The 16,867-nt window shown below is 38.9% G+C and overlaps 2 protein-coding genes across 2 annotated transcripts; one reads left to right on the top strand and one right to left on the bottom strand.

The window, feature by feature from the left end:
- The first annotated feature begins 3,654 nt into the window (after positions 1-3,654).
- Positions 3,655-5,649, top strand: LOC131434320 (uncharacterized). Its single transcript, XM_058600988.1, has one exon. It carries the CDS (start codon positions 3,655-3,657, stop codon positions 5,647-5,649), a length of 1,995 nt encoding a protein of 664 aa, XP_058456971.1.
- Positions 5,650-8,885: 3,236 nt separating this feature from the next.
- On the bottom strand, positions 8,886-16,644 carry LOC131436297 (flexible cuticle protein 12-like). The gene is made up of 3 exons (XM_058604947.1): positions 16,493-16,644; positions 16,313-16,431; positions 8,886-9,204 (listed from the first exon to the last, which is right to left on the bottom strand). The coding sequence occupies exons 1-3, from the start codon at positions 16,499-16,501 to the stop codon at positions 9,018-9,020; spliced, it is 315 nt and encodes a 104-aa protein (XP_058460930.1). The 5' UTR covers positions 16,502-16,644; the 3' UTR covers positions 8,886-9,017.
- Positions 16,645-16,867: the final 223 nt, after the last annotated feature.

Here is a 16,867-nt window from a genome sequence, read left to right as displayed (position 1 = left end):
AAAAGGAAAATCGGAAACAGCAGCAAATATGTGACCAGAAGCTGAATGCGTTTGAGTTCCGGAGACAAGCCGTGGTGTCAAAGCTACAGCGAATGAGAAATATGATGGAAACAGCAGAAGACATCACCGTTCATCATTTGGAAACGTACCTGCGACGTGTTGATTCTTGCTATGACGAGTACAACTCGATTCAGAACGAGATTTATGCGGAGTTTCCGGATCAACGAACAGAACAAGAGAGTGCGTTCATAGAATTTGAGTTACTTTACGAGCAGCTTCGAGTAACGATTTGTGCCTCGATGGATGCGTTACGAATGAAACAGATTCAAGTTGTCCCAAAAGCTGCCATTGCGGAGGGAGGCGAAAATCAGCAAACGATCGTTAATCAGTCACTTGGATTACCGCACGTTCCACTCCCTACATTTGATGGAACGTATGAAAAGTGGTTCCGGTACAAGCAGTTGTTCCAAGATCTGATGTGAAAATATCCCCATCTATCCGATGCAACTAAATTGCACTACTTGACGCAAACGTTAAAAGGGAAAGCGGAAAATGTTCTGAGCGAGCAAATACTGAACGAGAACAATTTTCAACCAGCGTGGAACATCTTGGAAGAACGGTTCGAAAACAAAAGAACCATTATCGACATTCACGTTGGTGGTCTGCTGAATCTAAGGAGAATGAACAAAGAAAGCTCATCGGAACTGAGACAGCTAGTTGAAGAATGCAGTCGACATGTAGAATCATTGGAGTTCCACGACCAGCTGATGCAGGGGATGTCGGAACAGTTAGTGATTTCACTTCTTACTTCTAAACTTGACAAAGCTACACTTAGCTTATGGGAAGGCAATGTTCAACCAAAGCAACTGCCGAACTATAAAGACACGGTACAGTTTCTGCAGAATCGTTGTTTTGTTCTCGAACGGTGCGAAACCAATGCTTCTCACAAACCCAGCGAGGTAGCGAAGCAAAAGCAGCTGGTTCCAGTCGCGAAGGCTACTGTCAAAGTTCATGCAGCATTACAAACGAAAGAGAATGTGTGTGTATTTTGTGACGAGTCTCACAACGTCAACAAATGCAACACTCTGAAACAAATGACAGTGCCAGAGAGGATTGTCGCAGTTAAAGAAAAGCATCTCTGTTTCAACTGCCTGAAACGTGGTCATAGAGTCGGCCAGTGCAAATCAAGGATGTGTACTGTTGCCGGTTGCGGGCGTAAACACCATACACAACTTCATAGTGAAATCACTACAGAGAAAGCTGTAGCAGACGGAAACGCAGCAGAATCGACGAAGGAAGAACCAGTCGAAACTGGTCAATCAACGAGTGTCACTTAAAGCATGATCCCGCGCAACTTCAGCTTCATATGATGGGAAGAATAATCGAACAGGTTTTGACTTTCAAATACCTCGGGGTGTGGTTTGATTCCAAATGCACGTGGGGAGGACACATTAGGTATCTGATAACGAAATGCCAACAAAGAGTAAATTTTCTTCGAACAATAACAGGGTCTTGGTGGGGTGCTCATCCGCAAGATCTAATAAAATTGTATCAGACAACGATACTTTCAGTGATGGAATATGGATGCGTTTGTTTTCGTTCCGCTGCAAATTCTCATATTATCAAACTTGAGCGAATTCAGTACCGTTGTTTGCGAATTGCTTTAGGCTGCATGCATTCGACACATACAATGAGTCTTGAAGTTCTGGCGGGAGTTCTTCCATTAAAAGATCGATTTTGGGAGCTTTCATCACGCCTGCTAATAAGATGTGATGTGCTGAATCCCATGGTAATTAATAATTTCGAACGACTAGTCGAGCTTCGATCTCAAACAAAATTCATGACAGTATATTTTAACCATATGTCACAGGAAATCAACCCTTCAAGATATATTCCTATCCGTGTCAGCCTCCTAAATGTACCTGACTCAACTTTATTTTTCGACACATCCATGCAGCGCGAAGTGCGTGGAATCCCGGACCACCTACGCTCTATGGAAATCCCAAAAAATATTTTCAAGTAAGTTCAGGCATATTAACTCTGAGAAAATGTTTTACACGGACGGATCGCGAATGGAAGAAGCGACAGGGTTTGGTATGTTCAACAATAATGTTTCGGCCTCATTCAAGCTTCAAGAACCTGCATCTGTTTATATAGCAGAGTTAGCAGCAGTTCATTATAGCTTGAATGTAATCGTCACATTATCTCCAAACCATTATTTCCTCTTCACAGATAGTCTGAGTGCAATTGAAGCCATTCGCTCAAACGCTGCTGGCAAAAATGAACCGTTTTTCTTGGGTAAAATAAAACAGTGTCTGAACGACATATTGAATAATAATTATCTAATCACAATAGTTTGGGTTCCGGCTCATTGCTCCATTCCAGGCAATGAAAGAGCCGATATTTTAGCCAAACGTGGTGCTATTGAGGGTGAAATTTATGAGAGACCGATTGCTTTCAACGAATTCTATAGCGCGTCTCGCCAAAGAACACTTGCCAGCTGGCAAGCTTCTTGGGATAAAGATGATCTGGGTCGGTGGATGCACTCAATTATTCCTAAAATATCGACAAAGGCATGGTTCAGGGGACTGGATGTGAGTAGAGATTTCATTCGTGTGATGTCCAGACTCATGTCCAATCACTACACGTTAGATGCACATCTCCTTCGAATTGGACTTTCCGAGACTAATCATTGTGCTTGCGGCGAAGGTTACCGTGATATTGACCATGTTGTTTGGACATGCGTGGAGTTTCGTGATGTCAGATCTCAACTAATAAATTCCTTGCGTACCCAAGGTAGACTATCCAATGTCCCAGTTCGCGACATTCTTGCTTGTCGTGACCTTCCATACATGAAACTTCTTTATCATTTCATTAAATCCATTGGAGTTCCAATTTAAATTTTATTTTATGTTAAACTGTTTTCTCTTCCATGAGTTCAACCAATAGCCAACTATAGGATATTGAATATAAGTGGTGAACTGATACAAACAATCCTGAAATAGTTATAAGATCATGTACAAAATAAATGTATTTTATTTAATGTAATTTAAAATAGCAACTCGCTTGATAAAAACAGTGTTTAGATTAACTAATGAGTACCAACATACTAATATGATATTCGAAATGTATTAGGTTTAAACTACTATGTATTGTGGATGCCACGGCGAAGAAAAACTTATGTATATTGCCTATGAAATAAACGTATTTATGAAAAAAAAAAAAAAAACGAGTGTCACTTGTACTAGTGCCGTGGTGAAATCGCAAGCAATCTACAAAAAGGAGGTGATTTTATCTACCGCTATAGTGCAAGTAAAAGATTCCCGAGGAGAATTCCGTCCTGTTCGTGTGCTGTTGGATTCAGGCTCCCAATCCAACTTCTTATCTGAGCATGCTGTGTATCTGCTTCGCTTGAAATGTGAAAACATCAGAGTGGGCGTCGTTGGAATCAACGGTGAAAAACTAACAGTTACACAACAAACTATTGCCAGAGTAAAATCATCGTATGGAGATGCGTCATGGGTCCTCGAGTTTTTGGTAGTGCCGCAAGTTACTGGCATCCTTCCGTTGCAGAAAATTGATATACGGCAATGGGAAATTCCTCCTAATATTAAATTAGCTGACCCTAGATTTAATATTCCTGCAAAGGTTGACATGCTCATCGGAGCTGAACTATTTTTTGACCTTCTAATTACCGATCGTATGAAGCTGGACAATGGCCAGCCCATGCTGTGGCGATCAGAGCTTGGTTGGATTGTGTGCGGTTCCCGAACGAGTATCAAAAGGCCTTCATTGGTGGCTGTCGCGCACTATATCTCCTCGGAAGAGAGTTTGGAGAATGCTGTGCAGCGATTCTGGAAGCAGGAAGAAGTTCCGGAAGTGGAAAAACTTACGTCTGAGTTTGAACAGTGTATCGATCATTTCGAAAAGACCCATCGGCGAGAGAATGGGCGTTTCGTAGTTCGGCTTCCATTTCGAGATACAGTTAAGTTACTTGGCAATTCAAGATCTCTTGCGGAAAGGCGATTCCTGCAACTGGAACGAAAATTTGTACATCAACCGGAACTGAAAAAGCAATACTTTACGTTTATCAATGAGTACGTGTCTCTCGGGCATTGCCGTAAATTGGAGAACGACGATGATGCAGTTCGTGGTTACTATTTGCCACACCACGCAATTTTAAAACCCGTGTTCGATGCGTCGGCACGATCGGATACAAATCTTTCTCTGAACGACGTGCTGATCACTGGACCGATAGTGCAAGACAGCTTGATGGCGATTGTTCTAAGGTTCAGGAAATACAAGTATGTTTTCACAGCCGACATTCTTAAAATGTACAGGCAGATTCAAGTGGATGATCGTGATGTACCGTACCAGAAGATACTTTGGAGAGATGATGCTCGAAAACCACTCGATACATACGAATTAACAACAGTAACTTACGGAACTTCTTGTGCTCCATTCTGTGCTACGGTATGTCTCAAACAGTTAGCGGATGAGGAACAATCAGAATTCCCGATAGCTTCACAAGTGATTAAAAAGGACTTCTACATGGATGACGTACTGTCTGGAGCAGACAGCCTCCAAGCGGCACTGGAATGTCAAGATCAACTGATTGCTTCACTAAAGCGTGGTGGATTTAAGCTGCACAAATGGTGTGCGAACGACAAGCAGCTTCTGGTCCGAATCCCGGAAGACGAACGTGAATTACAGGCGAAAATTAGTGATCACGGTTCTAACGAAGTAATCAAAACACTTGGATTGCTTTGGAATCCGACGGATGATATGTTCCTGTTCAACATGCAGCCAATAGTTGAAGTACGAGATTACATCACTAAACGTACAGTGCTTTCGGATACAGCAAGAATCTTCGACCCGCTCGGCCTTTTGGAACCAGTGACAGTTGTGGACAAACTATTCGTCCAAGAGCTTTGGGCCTACGGTGTAAATTGGGACGAGCGCCTGATGGTGGAACAGGAAAGTAAATGGAGAAAATTTCAAGAGTCTTTGCAGGAGATTAACGAATTGGAGATACCACGAAGGGCTATCGCAGACGGCGCCCTAGTGTACGAAATTCATGGTTTTTCGGATGCTAGCAAGAAAGCATATTGTGCATGCGTGTATCTTCGGAGCATCATGCCCGATGGCAAGGCTGAAATGTATCTTCTGAGCAGTAAAACTCGTGTGGCGCCGTTACCGAAGTTGTCTGGGAAACGCAATACTAAACCTTTCACTATTCCGAGAGCAGAATTGTGCGGTGCTCATTTGCTTTCTAAATTGGTCACAACTCTAATTGATGCTATAGATCTGGAACTCAACGGCGTCTTTCTTTGGTGTGACTCTCAAATCGTGCTTTGTTGGCTACAAAAATCTCCAGTTAATCTGGAAGTATTTGTCGGAAATAGAGTGCGTGAGATTCAACAGCTGACGAAACATTATGAATGGCGATACGTTAACACAAGAGACAACCCCGCAGATATCGCATCCCGAGGAGTCATACCATTAGAGCTGAAACAGTCAATTGTTTGGTGGCGCGGACCAGCAATGCTGCAGAATGTTAACTACGAGTATCATCAGTTCGAGCAAAACAATTTTAACGAGCAGGAATTAGAATTGGTTGACTTAACGTTGCCGCGCACACAGAAGTAAACGAGTTGTTGACGAGATACAGTGACTTTAGGAAACTACAACAGATGGCAGCATACATCTATCGTTTCGTGAACAACTGCCGAATGAAGGAAAGAAGTAAGCGAGTCACAGGATATCTGACAGTCGCAGAGTTACGAAATGCAACATACAAAATCATTGCGCAGGTTCAGCGCGAGGGTTTTGCAGCAGAGTTAGAAATGTTTAGAAGAGGACAAATGCAGAAAAGCAAATTGCTGAATTTGGCTCCATTCATCGACCACGATGGGATGCTGAGAGTTGGCGGGCGTCTGAAACATGCCAAACTTCCGTATGATAGAAAGCATCAATTGTTATTACCACATAACCATCATGTGACTAAAATACTAATTTCAACGCTACATTCAGAAAATCTACACGTTGGACAGCAAGGTTTGCTGGCAATAATTCGTCAGCGTTATTGGCCAGTTCGTGCAAAGTGCGTTATTCGTCAAGTTGTAAGGCGGTGTGTTCGATGTTTTCGAATGCGCCCTCCTGAAACCGAGCAGTATATGGGTGAGCTGCCTGATTACCGAGTAAACCCTTCGTTTCCATTCTCCAGAACCGGCATAGATTATGCAGGACCTTTCTTCATTCGTCAAGGAGTTCGCCGTACATCGAAGGTGAAGGCTTATGTAGCGCTATTCATATGTATGAGTACCAAAGCCATACATCTCGAATTAGTCTCCGGATTAACATCGGAAGCATTCTTAGCTACTTTGCAAAGGTTCATCGGACGACGCGGCTATCCAGAAAGGTTGGTGTCGGACAACGCAACTAATTTCAAGGGCGCACAATCAGCGTTGCGTGAACTTCACGAGATGTTTCAGTCGCAGCAAACAGAAAATGTTATCAACAAGTTTTGCTCAACAAGGGGGATCCAATGGTCGTTCATTCCTCCTCGGTCGCCAAACTTTGGCGGCATATGGGAAGCTGGAATTAAAGCAGCCAAAACCCATCTTAAGATAGTGCTGTGTGAAGCATCTCTTAACTTTGAAGAAATGAGTACAGTGTTGACTCAAATTGAGGCAGTGCTCAATTCCAGACCGCTAACACAGTTGTCCAGCGATGCTGATGACCTGTCTGCTTTAACGCCAGCTCATTTTTTGGTGGGCCATGAACTAACAGCTGTTCCGGAGCCCAGTCTTCAAGATGTAAGAGTGTCTTCCTTGTCTCGCTGGCAACATCTACAGAAATTAAGGCAAGATTTTTGGGCTAGGTGGTCATCTGAATACTTGCACGAGTTGCAACCAAGGAGCAAGTGGTATAAAAGCAAGGTTGTTATACGTCCAGGAATGCTTGTAGTTCTCAAGGAAGACAATATGGCGCCCCAGCATTGGCGGCTCGGGCGCATAACGGAGATATTCCCTGGAGCGAAGAATTTGGTTCGCGTAGTTAAGGTTAAAACAGCAAGCGGAGAAGTACATCGCTCGGTAAACAAAATTTCGATTCTGCCTATCGGGGATAACAATATAACGGAAGATTGATTTGACAACGTGTCAACGGGGGGAGAATGTTACGACCAACGGTGAGCCCCTGGATGATGTTCTCACCTTCACATAAAATACATTCATATTTTTCTTTTTTGTGGTTGCCAACACTGTTATTAGAATTAGAAATAAATAAGCAACGTGCGAGAAAGGACGTAATTTCTTTACAAAGCGTTTTTTCTTTTAGCCTCTTTCGCGCGTATCCGAACAAAGTCTTCTGAGATTGATTTTTATGTGTTGAAATGTGTAAGTGTAGCCTGCTTGAAAAGCTGAATCCTTTTTGTAAAATCATGTCGTTCTACGAAATACGTTCTAATGAATTAAGTCATACACTAAAAAAATAATGAAATTTACACGATTTCTAAATAAATAGTACTATGAAATGGACATCAGTTAAATAAAAAATTCGATTCAAAACCATCCTCCATGTAAAACTTAATTGGAATACATGAATTTCAATGAATATGACCGTTTATTTATATTGACGTTTAGTTTTACTTTTAATGTACATTGAAAAATGAAGCACAGTGAAGTAACTTTATATTAAATTTCTGCTCCAAATATGCACTGTTGGTGTTGGTGGTGAGAGCAGCGCTGCATATTATTTTTAAGAACACAAAAGAGTTGGTTGATAATACAAATGCTGAAATGAATGAATTGGATTGGAATTAAATGAACGGATAAGGAATATATTCTATTAAAAGAATATGTAAAACTTGTCGAAATTTAATGAGCACGTTAACATGCTTCTTTAGTTTGATCAATTGCATACAAGAATGCATCATGAAATTATATTCAATCATAACACCATTGCACCAAAGCTACACTAATGACCGATTCTAATGTTTAAACATTTCCTCAAAGCTATTTTTAATAAACCAAAATAGTCGTTTTAGTAAAAAAAAGTGTTAAATGTTATACCTGGACTGCAATTTCTTGTAAAAGTTGTTGTCTATGAAGATAATCAATTTTATTAACGTACGTTTTTCCTAAGAAAATGGTCAAAAAAGCACTCTATATTTTGTTCTCTCATTCACTCAATTTAGAAAGGCCACGCTACACACTTCGTAACTTTATATTACTTGGTTTAAACTGTCCAAAAAGTATATGTATGTGCCATTTGGTCTGCGACCCTACTTCCTATTAGTAGTTAAAGTTAGTATATATAAAAGTTTAAATGTTGAATAACTTTTTAGGGAAAAGCCAAACTGTGCACAGTCTTCAACAAAAATGTGGAATTTTACGATTTTAGTAATTGTCTCGAACATAGTAGACACTGAAAGTAATGGCAAAAAAAGTTAAGCACAAAAAATTGATTTTAAGTGGTTTCAAAAGAAAATGCTTCATATATCCGAAACTATATGCGTTAGACCTGTAGCTTCTTCGGCAAAGTTTTTTCTCGTTAGAAGTTCCAAAACTTTGTAGAAGACATCATTTTTCTATCTCTTAGGGGAATAAAGTTGTTGAAATGAACTTTTATCGTAGTAGACTTTGCACATTTGCACATTGCACACACTGTGCATAGCACGCGTGTTTGGACTGATTGAAGGTATTTGCAAGCTCATGAGTCCACGTTTCATCGTGTGTAGTTAAAGTATCTATGCGCTGTCATCGTCACCTAGAATTCGTGAATGTCTCTTCTGTTCATCCTATGAACATGATAGAATCCATAACGAATGAATGATTCACTTAGAGGAATGTGTAACGGTTTAAAAATCAAACAAATCAGAGTATAATTCGCAAACAGTTTATTTCGTGTTCAAAACAAACGCATCTAAGTGTTCAAATAAAACTAAACTCAACATCAGTCACTGTTACAAACTCGACATTCGGCGGTAAAAAAGCAGTATCCACATTTTGTCCTCACTTAGGTATGTGGGCGCCCTCCGGTTGGAAACCGTTCTCGTCAGCCACGTAGCTTATCACGTACTGAGTTCCGTCCGGGCCAATGTAAGAGTACGAACCACGAACCACTATCGATTCCGTGTCGGTTCCTGCATTGCGAAGTTCCGCCTGTTCCTGCCGTGCGGTACCATCGCTGGTTTCAAATCTGTTGATACAAAATAAATGAGTAAAAATCAAGATGGCACAATGATGGAGTATGATAACAAATTGGTAGCACTAAATAGAGAAAATCGATCATAAGCTTAATAAAATTTTAGTTAGATATTAGCTAAATTTTTGTGCGGAGTTATACTATATTGCTGTTGAAAAACAACTATTAAGAAAAAATTGAACGAATATTTTATGAGAATGCGTTTTTCTAATAAAAATTTCAAAAGCTAAAGCTGGGGTACAGGGTGTTAAATCTACTCTTTGGAGAAATATTCCTAGATCGCATCAATAGAAAACATGTTGTCGACAATAACAACAATAATAATAATCACTACAATAGCAATAGATTAACATTTTCAATCTATAACGTTTCACATAGCAAAATGAGAGATTCTTTTATTGAACTTATCTTAATTTGTTATACGATGATTCGTCAGCGATGCTATCATCATCCACCAGATGCTTGTTTAGCTTTGAAATTATTAATTCATTTAGGACTGGTTACGTAAGGTCCGGGTAGACGGTTCAGTGCATAAGGCGCTGGTCTTAACAGTGAATTATCGTATGTTCGAGCCCCGACCAGGAAGGATTTTTAGTGTCAAATCGTAGTACTATGTACGCTATGAATCAGCTGCGAAGTCTGTTGAAACAGAAAGGCCAAATTCCACAAAAGGAATTTTGCTTGCTTGAGTAAGAAGTTTATTATGCGGGCAAGTACGCTTCGTTTAGCCTGAGTTGATCTGATTATGACACCTTGTAATGGTCTGGATGTAAGGTTTGTCTATTTGATGTGTGTACTTTCTAACAACGTTTACACAAGATTCAAATAACGGATTTGATTTTCTGGAACGTTATTATGTATATACCTGTGTTTTTGTTAAATTGAAATCAGCCATTTTTCCTCTTTCACTCTTCTACGCATTTTTAATTGATAAAGATTTAGAATTTTTACAACTTCTTATCAAAAACGCAACTCATTAGCGCAATGGCAAAAATCCCGCTTAGTGATGTAATGATACTATTCTCATATAACTCATACGGAACTAAAACACGTTTCATTTTTGACTTCCGGGTCCGGGAACTGGAGACCGGTACAGGCAAAGCTGGCCATCAACTAACATGAACTACAAATTGAAGCGGTTTTGAGAGCAGTTTGGTGGGAAAGGTTTGAAATGAAGTTTTGAATTAAAGCACGATATTTCACCGAAAATTAATTAACAGCAAAAAAATTCCATCAAGAGGGCCATTTCGTTGAATCATACATTTGTCTCAATATCGTATTGAAATCGATTTGAAATAGATAGACGTATTGAAATTTTAAATAGTTGTAAGTGCTTAAGCCCGTTTGGTTGACCAGAAATCGAACTTTTTATACAGTGCCAATTTTCAATAGCGGGTAATGGATAATGTTTTTAGAAAGTGAAATAAATAAAAGCATTAAAGCATTTTCTCTGCTGTATCTACAAGAAGAATTTTCATGTTACTTTTTTGTAAATTGAGTGCTAGTAAAAAATAGATTCGTGTGTCTTCGACGCAGCGTTATTATTCATATGCCACTCACTGCCACTCCTAACCTAATTGAAGCGAATAAATCTGTCATTTAGGGGTTAGCCAAATTTTGTGCTAGGGCACATAACCGTTTTCATTATTTTTACGTTTCGTCTTTGACTCATCAGTGCAGAGCAGTTCAAATTGAACTGCTTAGTGCTAAACTCGGCAGTTCAATTTGAACCGCTAAGCAGACGTAAAGTTTCTGCCACTTACAGAACACTTTTTGTTTTGCAACGAAGTGCCCTAGCACAAAATTTGGCTAACCCCTAAATGACCATACCTGCATCGGCCAGAAAAGTCGAAAACACGTTTTCGTTCGGCACGTCAGAAAAGACATTGCACTTCGTTGCAAAACAAAAAGTGTTCTGTAAGTAGCAGAAACTTTACGTCTGCTTAGCGGTTCAAATTGAACTGCCGAGTTTAGCACTAAGCAGTTCAATTTGAACTGCTCTGCACTGATGAGTCAAAGACGAAACGTAAAAATAATGAAAACGGTTATGTGCCCTAGCACAAAATTTGGCTAACCCCTAAATGACCATACCTGCATCGGCCAGAAAAGTCGAAAACACGTTTTCGTTCGGCACGTCAGAAAAGACATTGCACTTCGTTGCAAAACAAAAAGTGTTCTGTAAGTAGCAGAAACTTTACGTCTGCTTAGCGGTTCAAATTGAACTGCCGAGTTTAGCACTAAGCAGTTCAATTTGAACTGCTCTGCACTGATGAGTCAAAGACGAAACGTAAAAATAATGAAAACGGTTATGTGCCCTAGCACAAAATTTGGCTAACCCCTAAATGACCATACCTGCATCGGCCAGAAAAGTCGAAAACACGTTTTCGTTCGGCACGTCAGAAAAGACATTGCACTTCGTTGCAAAACAAAAAGTGTTCTGTAAGTAGCAGAAACTTTACGTCTGCTTAGCGGTTCAAATTGAACTGCCGAGTTTAGCACTAAGCAGTTCAATTTGAACTGCTCTGCACTGATGAGTCAAAGACGAAACGTAAAAATAAGGAATAAATCTGGTTTTTCGAACCACGTATATTTTTTGCACGAATTATGTAATAAGTATGGTTTCTGAGAAGGAGTTTTAAATAAAATTTAAATATTTTTCAACAGAAAGTGCGTAGAAAATTCCATTAGTTTGGCACCAAAATTACGCATTAGTCCTGTCTTCCTTATTGGGTGTTTTTTTTTTCTGAAAATTGTTGAAGTCTTTGATTTATTTTTGCAGAAGCATAATTTCTCAGAAATTCTTCTGTGCATGCGCATCATTTGCATAATTAATCAATGCAAAATACTGCTATTTTCAAAGGCTTATCGGCAAGAATTAGATTGAAAAGTAAATAATAATTTTCATATATTAGGCGTTAGTGCACGGAAAAGCCTGCGATCGCAAAACAACTAAAATATTAGTTGTTTTTCTGGTTTTGATTGGTTAAAATTTGGTACAACTAATCGACTGTTGTTTTAACTAATCTGTCATTTTTTATTTATCGTGCTGGCAGCTTAGCAACGACACCCAATAAAGACACGCACCACAAACAAGTAATGAAACATTTCAGTTGAGCAATGCCAAACACCTTGAGCGAACAATGAATCGTTTCAATGAGGTGTCACTCGTGCAATTAAGCAAAGACATAATCCCAGTTACTTGTATGCATGAAAGCAAAAAAATGTCTCAGTTGTTTCAACCAATCATTCAGTTATTTGAACTTAAGACGCCAATTGCAATAAATATTTTTTACTGTTACCCTCTTCGGGGGGCAGCTATTCGTTCACTGCTTGAACAACGAAATTTTACCTTATATATTTATCACTAAACTCACAAAGGATATATAAATGCACCAAAAGATTACAATTCTCAAAAGGGAACTCGCCAGAAAAATGGTCACAGTAAATTAGGAAATTTTTCCTTCACTTGCAGAATGGCTCGCTGGTAAACCTAATGCTACAGATACAAATTAAAACATTTATACTGTAGGAATATCAATTTAACACATGGAAAACTTGTTTTACAATTAACTGTTATATTCTTCTGCATACTTTCACTTACATAAAACGACCACCACGTAAATAACATCAACAACATTTTAGTTGAAACAACCAGGGCGTGAAACAACATTTGCAAAATTGTAATTTTGTGATCTGCGGGTTCACCGTGTGATCTCTTAAACGATCTTGTAATCGTACTAGCATGGCAACTAGAAGTGCAATGCACGAATTGTTCTTCAAATTCTATCAAACAGTTGAAATGAGCATGGTACGGTCAATATATGTACTCGTTGTTAAAATTATCTAAATCCAAGAGCATTTCTGCAAGTCTATCAACAGAATATCTTCCAGTATTGGGAGAAAATCATGACTGAAATTTTTCGCAAGCGATTTTCAGTCAAAAACGAAATCATCAGAATCATCAGAAAACTCACTGAAGAAAAGTTCATTCTCACTGAAACTGATGTCACATACAAAAAATTAATTGTGAAAATTTGTATTTTCAGCGGTTAGTAGCATGAAAACTAAACCGTCTTAAAGAAAGAAATCATAGGTTCCTTAGGATTCCACTATGAAAAAACCTATTTCGTTATGATACTAACGTAATAGTGAACGACCAGATACTGGTATTTCAAAACGCTCTTTTTTTAGAAGCTTTCGCTATTTTTGCAATGTGCTCTTTAAACCGAGTTTCCAAAGTCCTTTTCGTCTGTCCATTTTTTTGTTGCTCGCAATGAGAACACGAGTTTTTATATATTCCGGATTTTCTCAAATTTTATATATGATTTTTTGTCGATCCTAATACAGATTTCAATTGAAAGTTCTTACTACTGAAAACTACATCCAAACCCAACTTTTTTAGTTTGGATTTGAGCGAATGTGCAATATCTGGGTTGAAATCTACTGAAATTCTCTTTAAATTTTCTGTTGGTTTGGTCAATGTCGTAAGTGATTGTTTTTTCAATAATCTTAATTTTTATCGAAGATTGTTTGAATTGATCGCTCTGGATAACCTATGAGCTTTCCAAAATCGAAGATGAATTTTTTCTCTTTAATTGCAGCATCTTGTCTGAGGGGCAATGTGAGCATTCTACGAATCATATGATGAAAAGCCGCCTGTTTATGCTGGTGGGAGTGATTCAAAGTATTTGGTATGATTCTATCCGTATTGGTCGGCTTCCTATATATTTCAAAAGATAGGTTTTTTGCTTCCCTTACGATAAGAATGTCTATGAAAGGTAAACTATTCTCTTTTTCTGTTTCATAAGCGAATTTAATGTTTTAATGAAGGTTGTTTCCAATTTCCAAAAAATTTGTTAAACAATCACGTTTGATGATGCAGAAAATATCATCAATATATGGAGATCACCAGCGATTAGGTAATAATCCCTGTTTTTCGAAGCTTTCCTCAAGATTTGCCATGACAAAAAGCCTTGGTATTACATTCCTGTTGTGGAATTTGACCTTCTGTTTCAACAGACTTCGCAGCCGATTCAGAGTGTACAAAACCATTGCATGGATGGTGCTACGATCTTACTGACACTACGAATCCTTCCAAGTCGGGGCTCGAACATACGACAACTGGTTTGTAAGACCAGTGCCCTATGCATTCAACCGCCAACCCGGGACAATTTGCCATGAACAGTTCGCATAAAAACGGGGACAGAGGATTACCCATCGGGACACCTTGCAATTGTTTATAAAATTCGCCTCTGAATAAACTGCTTCAAATTCAAAGCCGATGAAGCCGATTAAAAAATATTACGTATCACTACGCCAGTTCAAACGCTGTGCCTATTGTGTGTTCGAGACATGCACAGTGCTGCGCTCCCGTTACTTGTATAAATCAAAATCATGTTAAATAGCGTTTTGATGAATTAAATCTAAATAGTGCAGTGTAATCTTCCAGCTAGCGATGAAACAGCCTTTCATCGCTATAATCACTATTTACAGTGTGGAAAAAATATTGTTGATATTAACCACTCTACGTGCATTGACAATATCGCAGTTATTACTTCTCAGTTGCGAATTTATTTTTTTTTATTGATGAAAATATAATAATTAAATCTTACACGAATCTCTTCGGTGTCGAACTAAAGTGTAATAGTGTGAATAATCTGTGAGTGGAAATTCGTCATCAAGTTTTCAAAACCTTGGTATTACATTCCTGTAGTGGAATTTGACCTTCTGTTTCAACAGACTTCGCAGCCGATTCAGAGTGTACAGAACCATTGCATGGTTGGTGCTACGATCCTACTGACACTACGAATCCTTCCAAGTCGGGGCTCGAACATACGACAACTGGTTTGTAAGACCAGTGCACATTGAACCGCCAACCCGGGTCATCAAGTTTGGCTAACACATAAAAATCACTTGTAAACTACGAGGTTTACAGAGTTTTGTGGACACTTGTTTCATGAATGAAAATCTCGGAAGTGATTTTTGCAGTGACAGAGCTTTTTTAGAAACTCTTGAACTGATTTTTACACGAGTGATAATGAAACGAACTTTTTTTATCATGATTTTCCCAACACTCTTCATTGCTGAACGCATCACGGAGACCAGTGGCGTCTCGTGAAAACTAAAGATTGTAAGTGAAAACTAAAGATTGAGGACTTTACTTGTGTTTTTCAATACAATGATAGAACGATATACGCTTGGATGGGAATTTTTATTGAACTTATTTTGTATCATCGATACAGTAGAAGAATTCAGCGTTCCGCACATCGAGCGAATCTGTCAATAAATTCATCAGTAAAACCGCTTCGACGTTGCAACTGAGACAGCAATTTGTTTTCAACTGCCATAAGCATCAGCCACTGAAGTCTCTCCTGAAGGAGTACATACAAGTTCGCACAGAGCCAAACGTGACAAAGAGAACAACAAATCTCAGAACAGAGCTGAGTAATTACCTCTCTTCTTGAAATTGTGCTGTAACTCATATGCACGGAAAAGATTCTAACACAGCGGAGTCAAGGAATACTTGACATTTTAAATTGGGTGTATATGAGAAGTGTGTAAATATACGCAATTTCGGTAAACAAGGGAACGTGATCGAGTTCAGAGCGAGTAGCTTAGGGTAGCTTAGGGTAAATTCTTGTATATTGTGCTGTTGACAAAATCACTCGTTATTTTCTATTCGGTACCATCCGACCTGCTTCGGAATCTAAAAAATAATTGAATGCGGATGCGGTTTATTCCTTCAATTTGACAGGTTGTGCAGTGCATGAGACGGAAACAGAAAAAAATGAAGAAGTATCCTTCTCTTAACGTGTCTACAAATCAAGTGTATGCTGCTGTGAGAAAACCCAATCTTAGATATATTGCACAATGCAATTAAGAAAGTTTTTAAATCAACAGGAAAATGGCGTAAATAATAGCAATCCTTTAAGATTTCTTTGCACTGTTAAAAATGATTCCAAACTTGTTTCGATCTAATAAAGTAATTCCAATCAACATTAGTTATCTATCAATGTTAAAATGTCGATCTTCAGCACGTACTTCCTTTTTCCACCGAACTATCAATTTACTACCACTAAAGATCTAGAGATACGACACTTACTCGAAGCGATATCCATCAATTCCGATATTTTCACTATCGTATTTCAAGATCTGTGCACTTCTCGAATCATCCACAGGAGCGGCGAATGCAGCGATCAGCAGCGCAAAGAATACAACTATCTGAGAATAAAAACGGTTCATTCGATTTTTTTAATATTTAATAGAGACTAAACATTTATACCGTTCTCATTTTGAATTCACTACTTCTTCTACTGAACACCAGCGATCTATTTGAAGCACGCGCTTGCGAGTTGTAACAGCTAACTAACTGATCGGGATTCGGATGACTCCCACTTTTATACGTTTCAAGTAGCGTTAGTTGCGTGAAGAAAGAATTTCTGAATAACAAGTGAAAATGATGAGCCATCATTTCATCCTTAACCCGATATTATTGATGTACCCCGACTGGTCCATATATTTTGCGCAACACGTGCCACGTGCTAAAGTGATCATATTTTATTACACGATAACGGCACAGGAGAAAACAATAGGGTTTGACTCAATTGTATACTGAGACTAGCGTAGTGATATCAGACCATGCCGTATTCAAAAGATA

The sequence above is a fragment of the Malaya genurostris genome, chromosome 3 (assembly GCF_030247185.1).
Source record: "Malaya genurostris strain Urasoe2022 chromosome 3, Malgen_1.1, whole genome shotgun sequence".
Taxonomy (NCBI): domain Eukaryota; kingdom Metazoa; phylum Arthropoda; class Insecta; order Diptera; family Culicidae; genus Malaya; species Malaya genurostris.
This window is presented reverse-complemented; position numbering and strand designations above follow the sequence as displayed.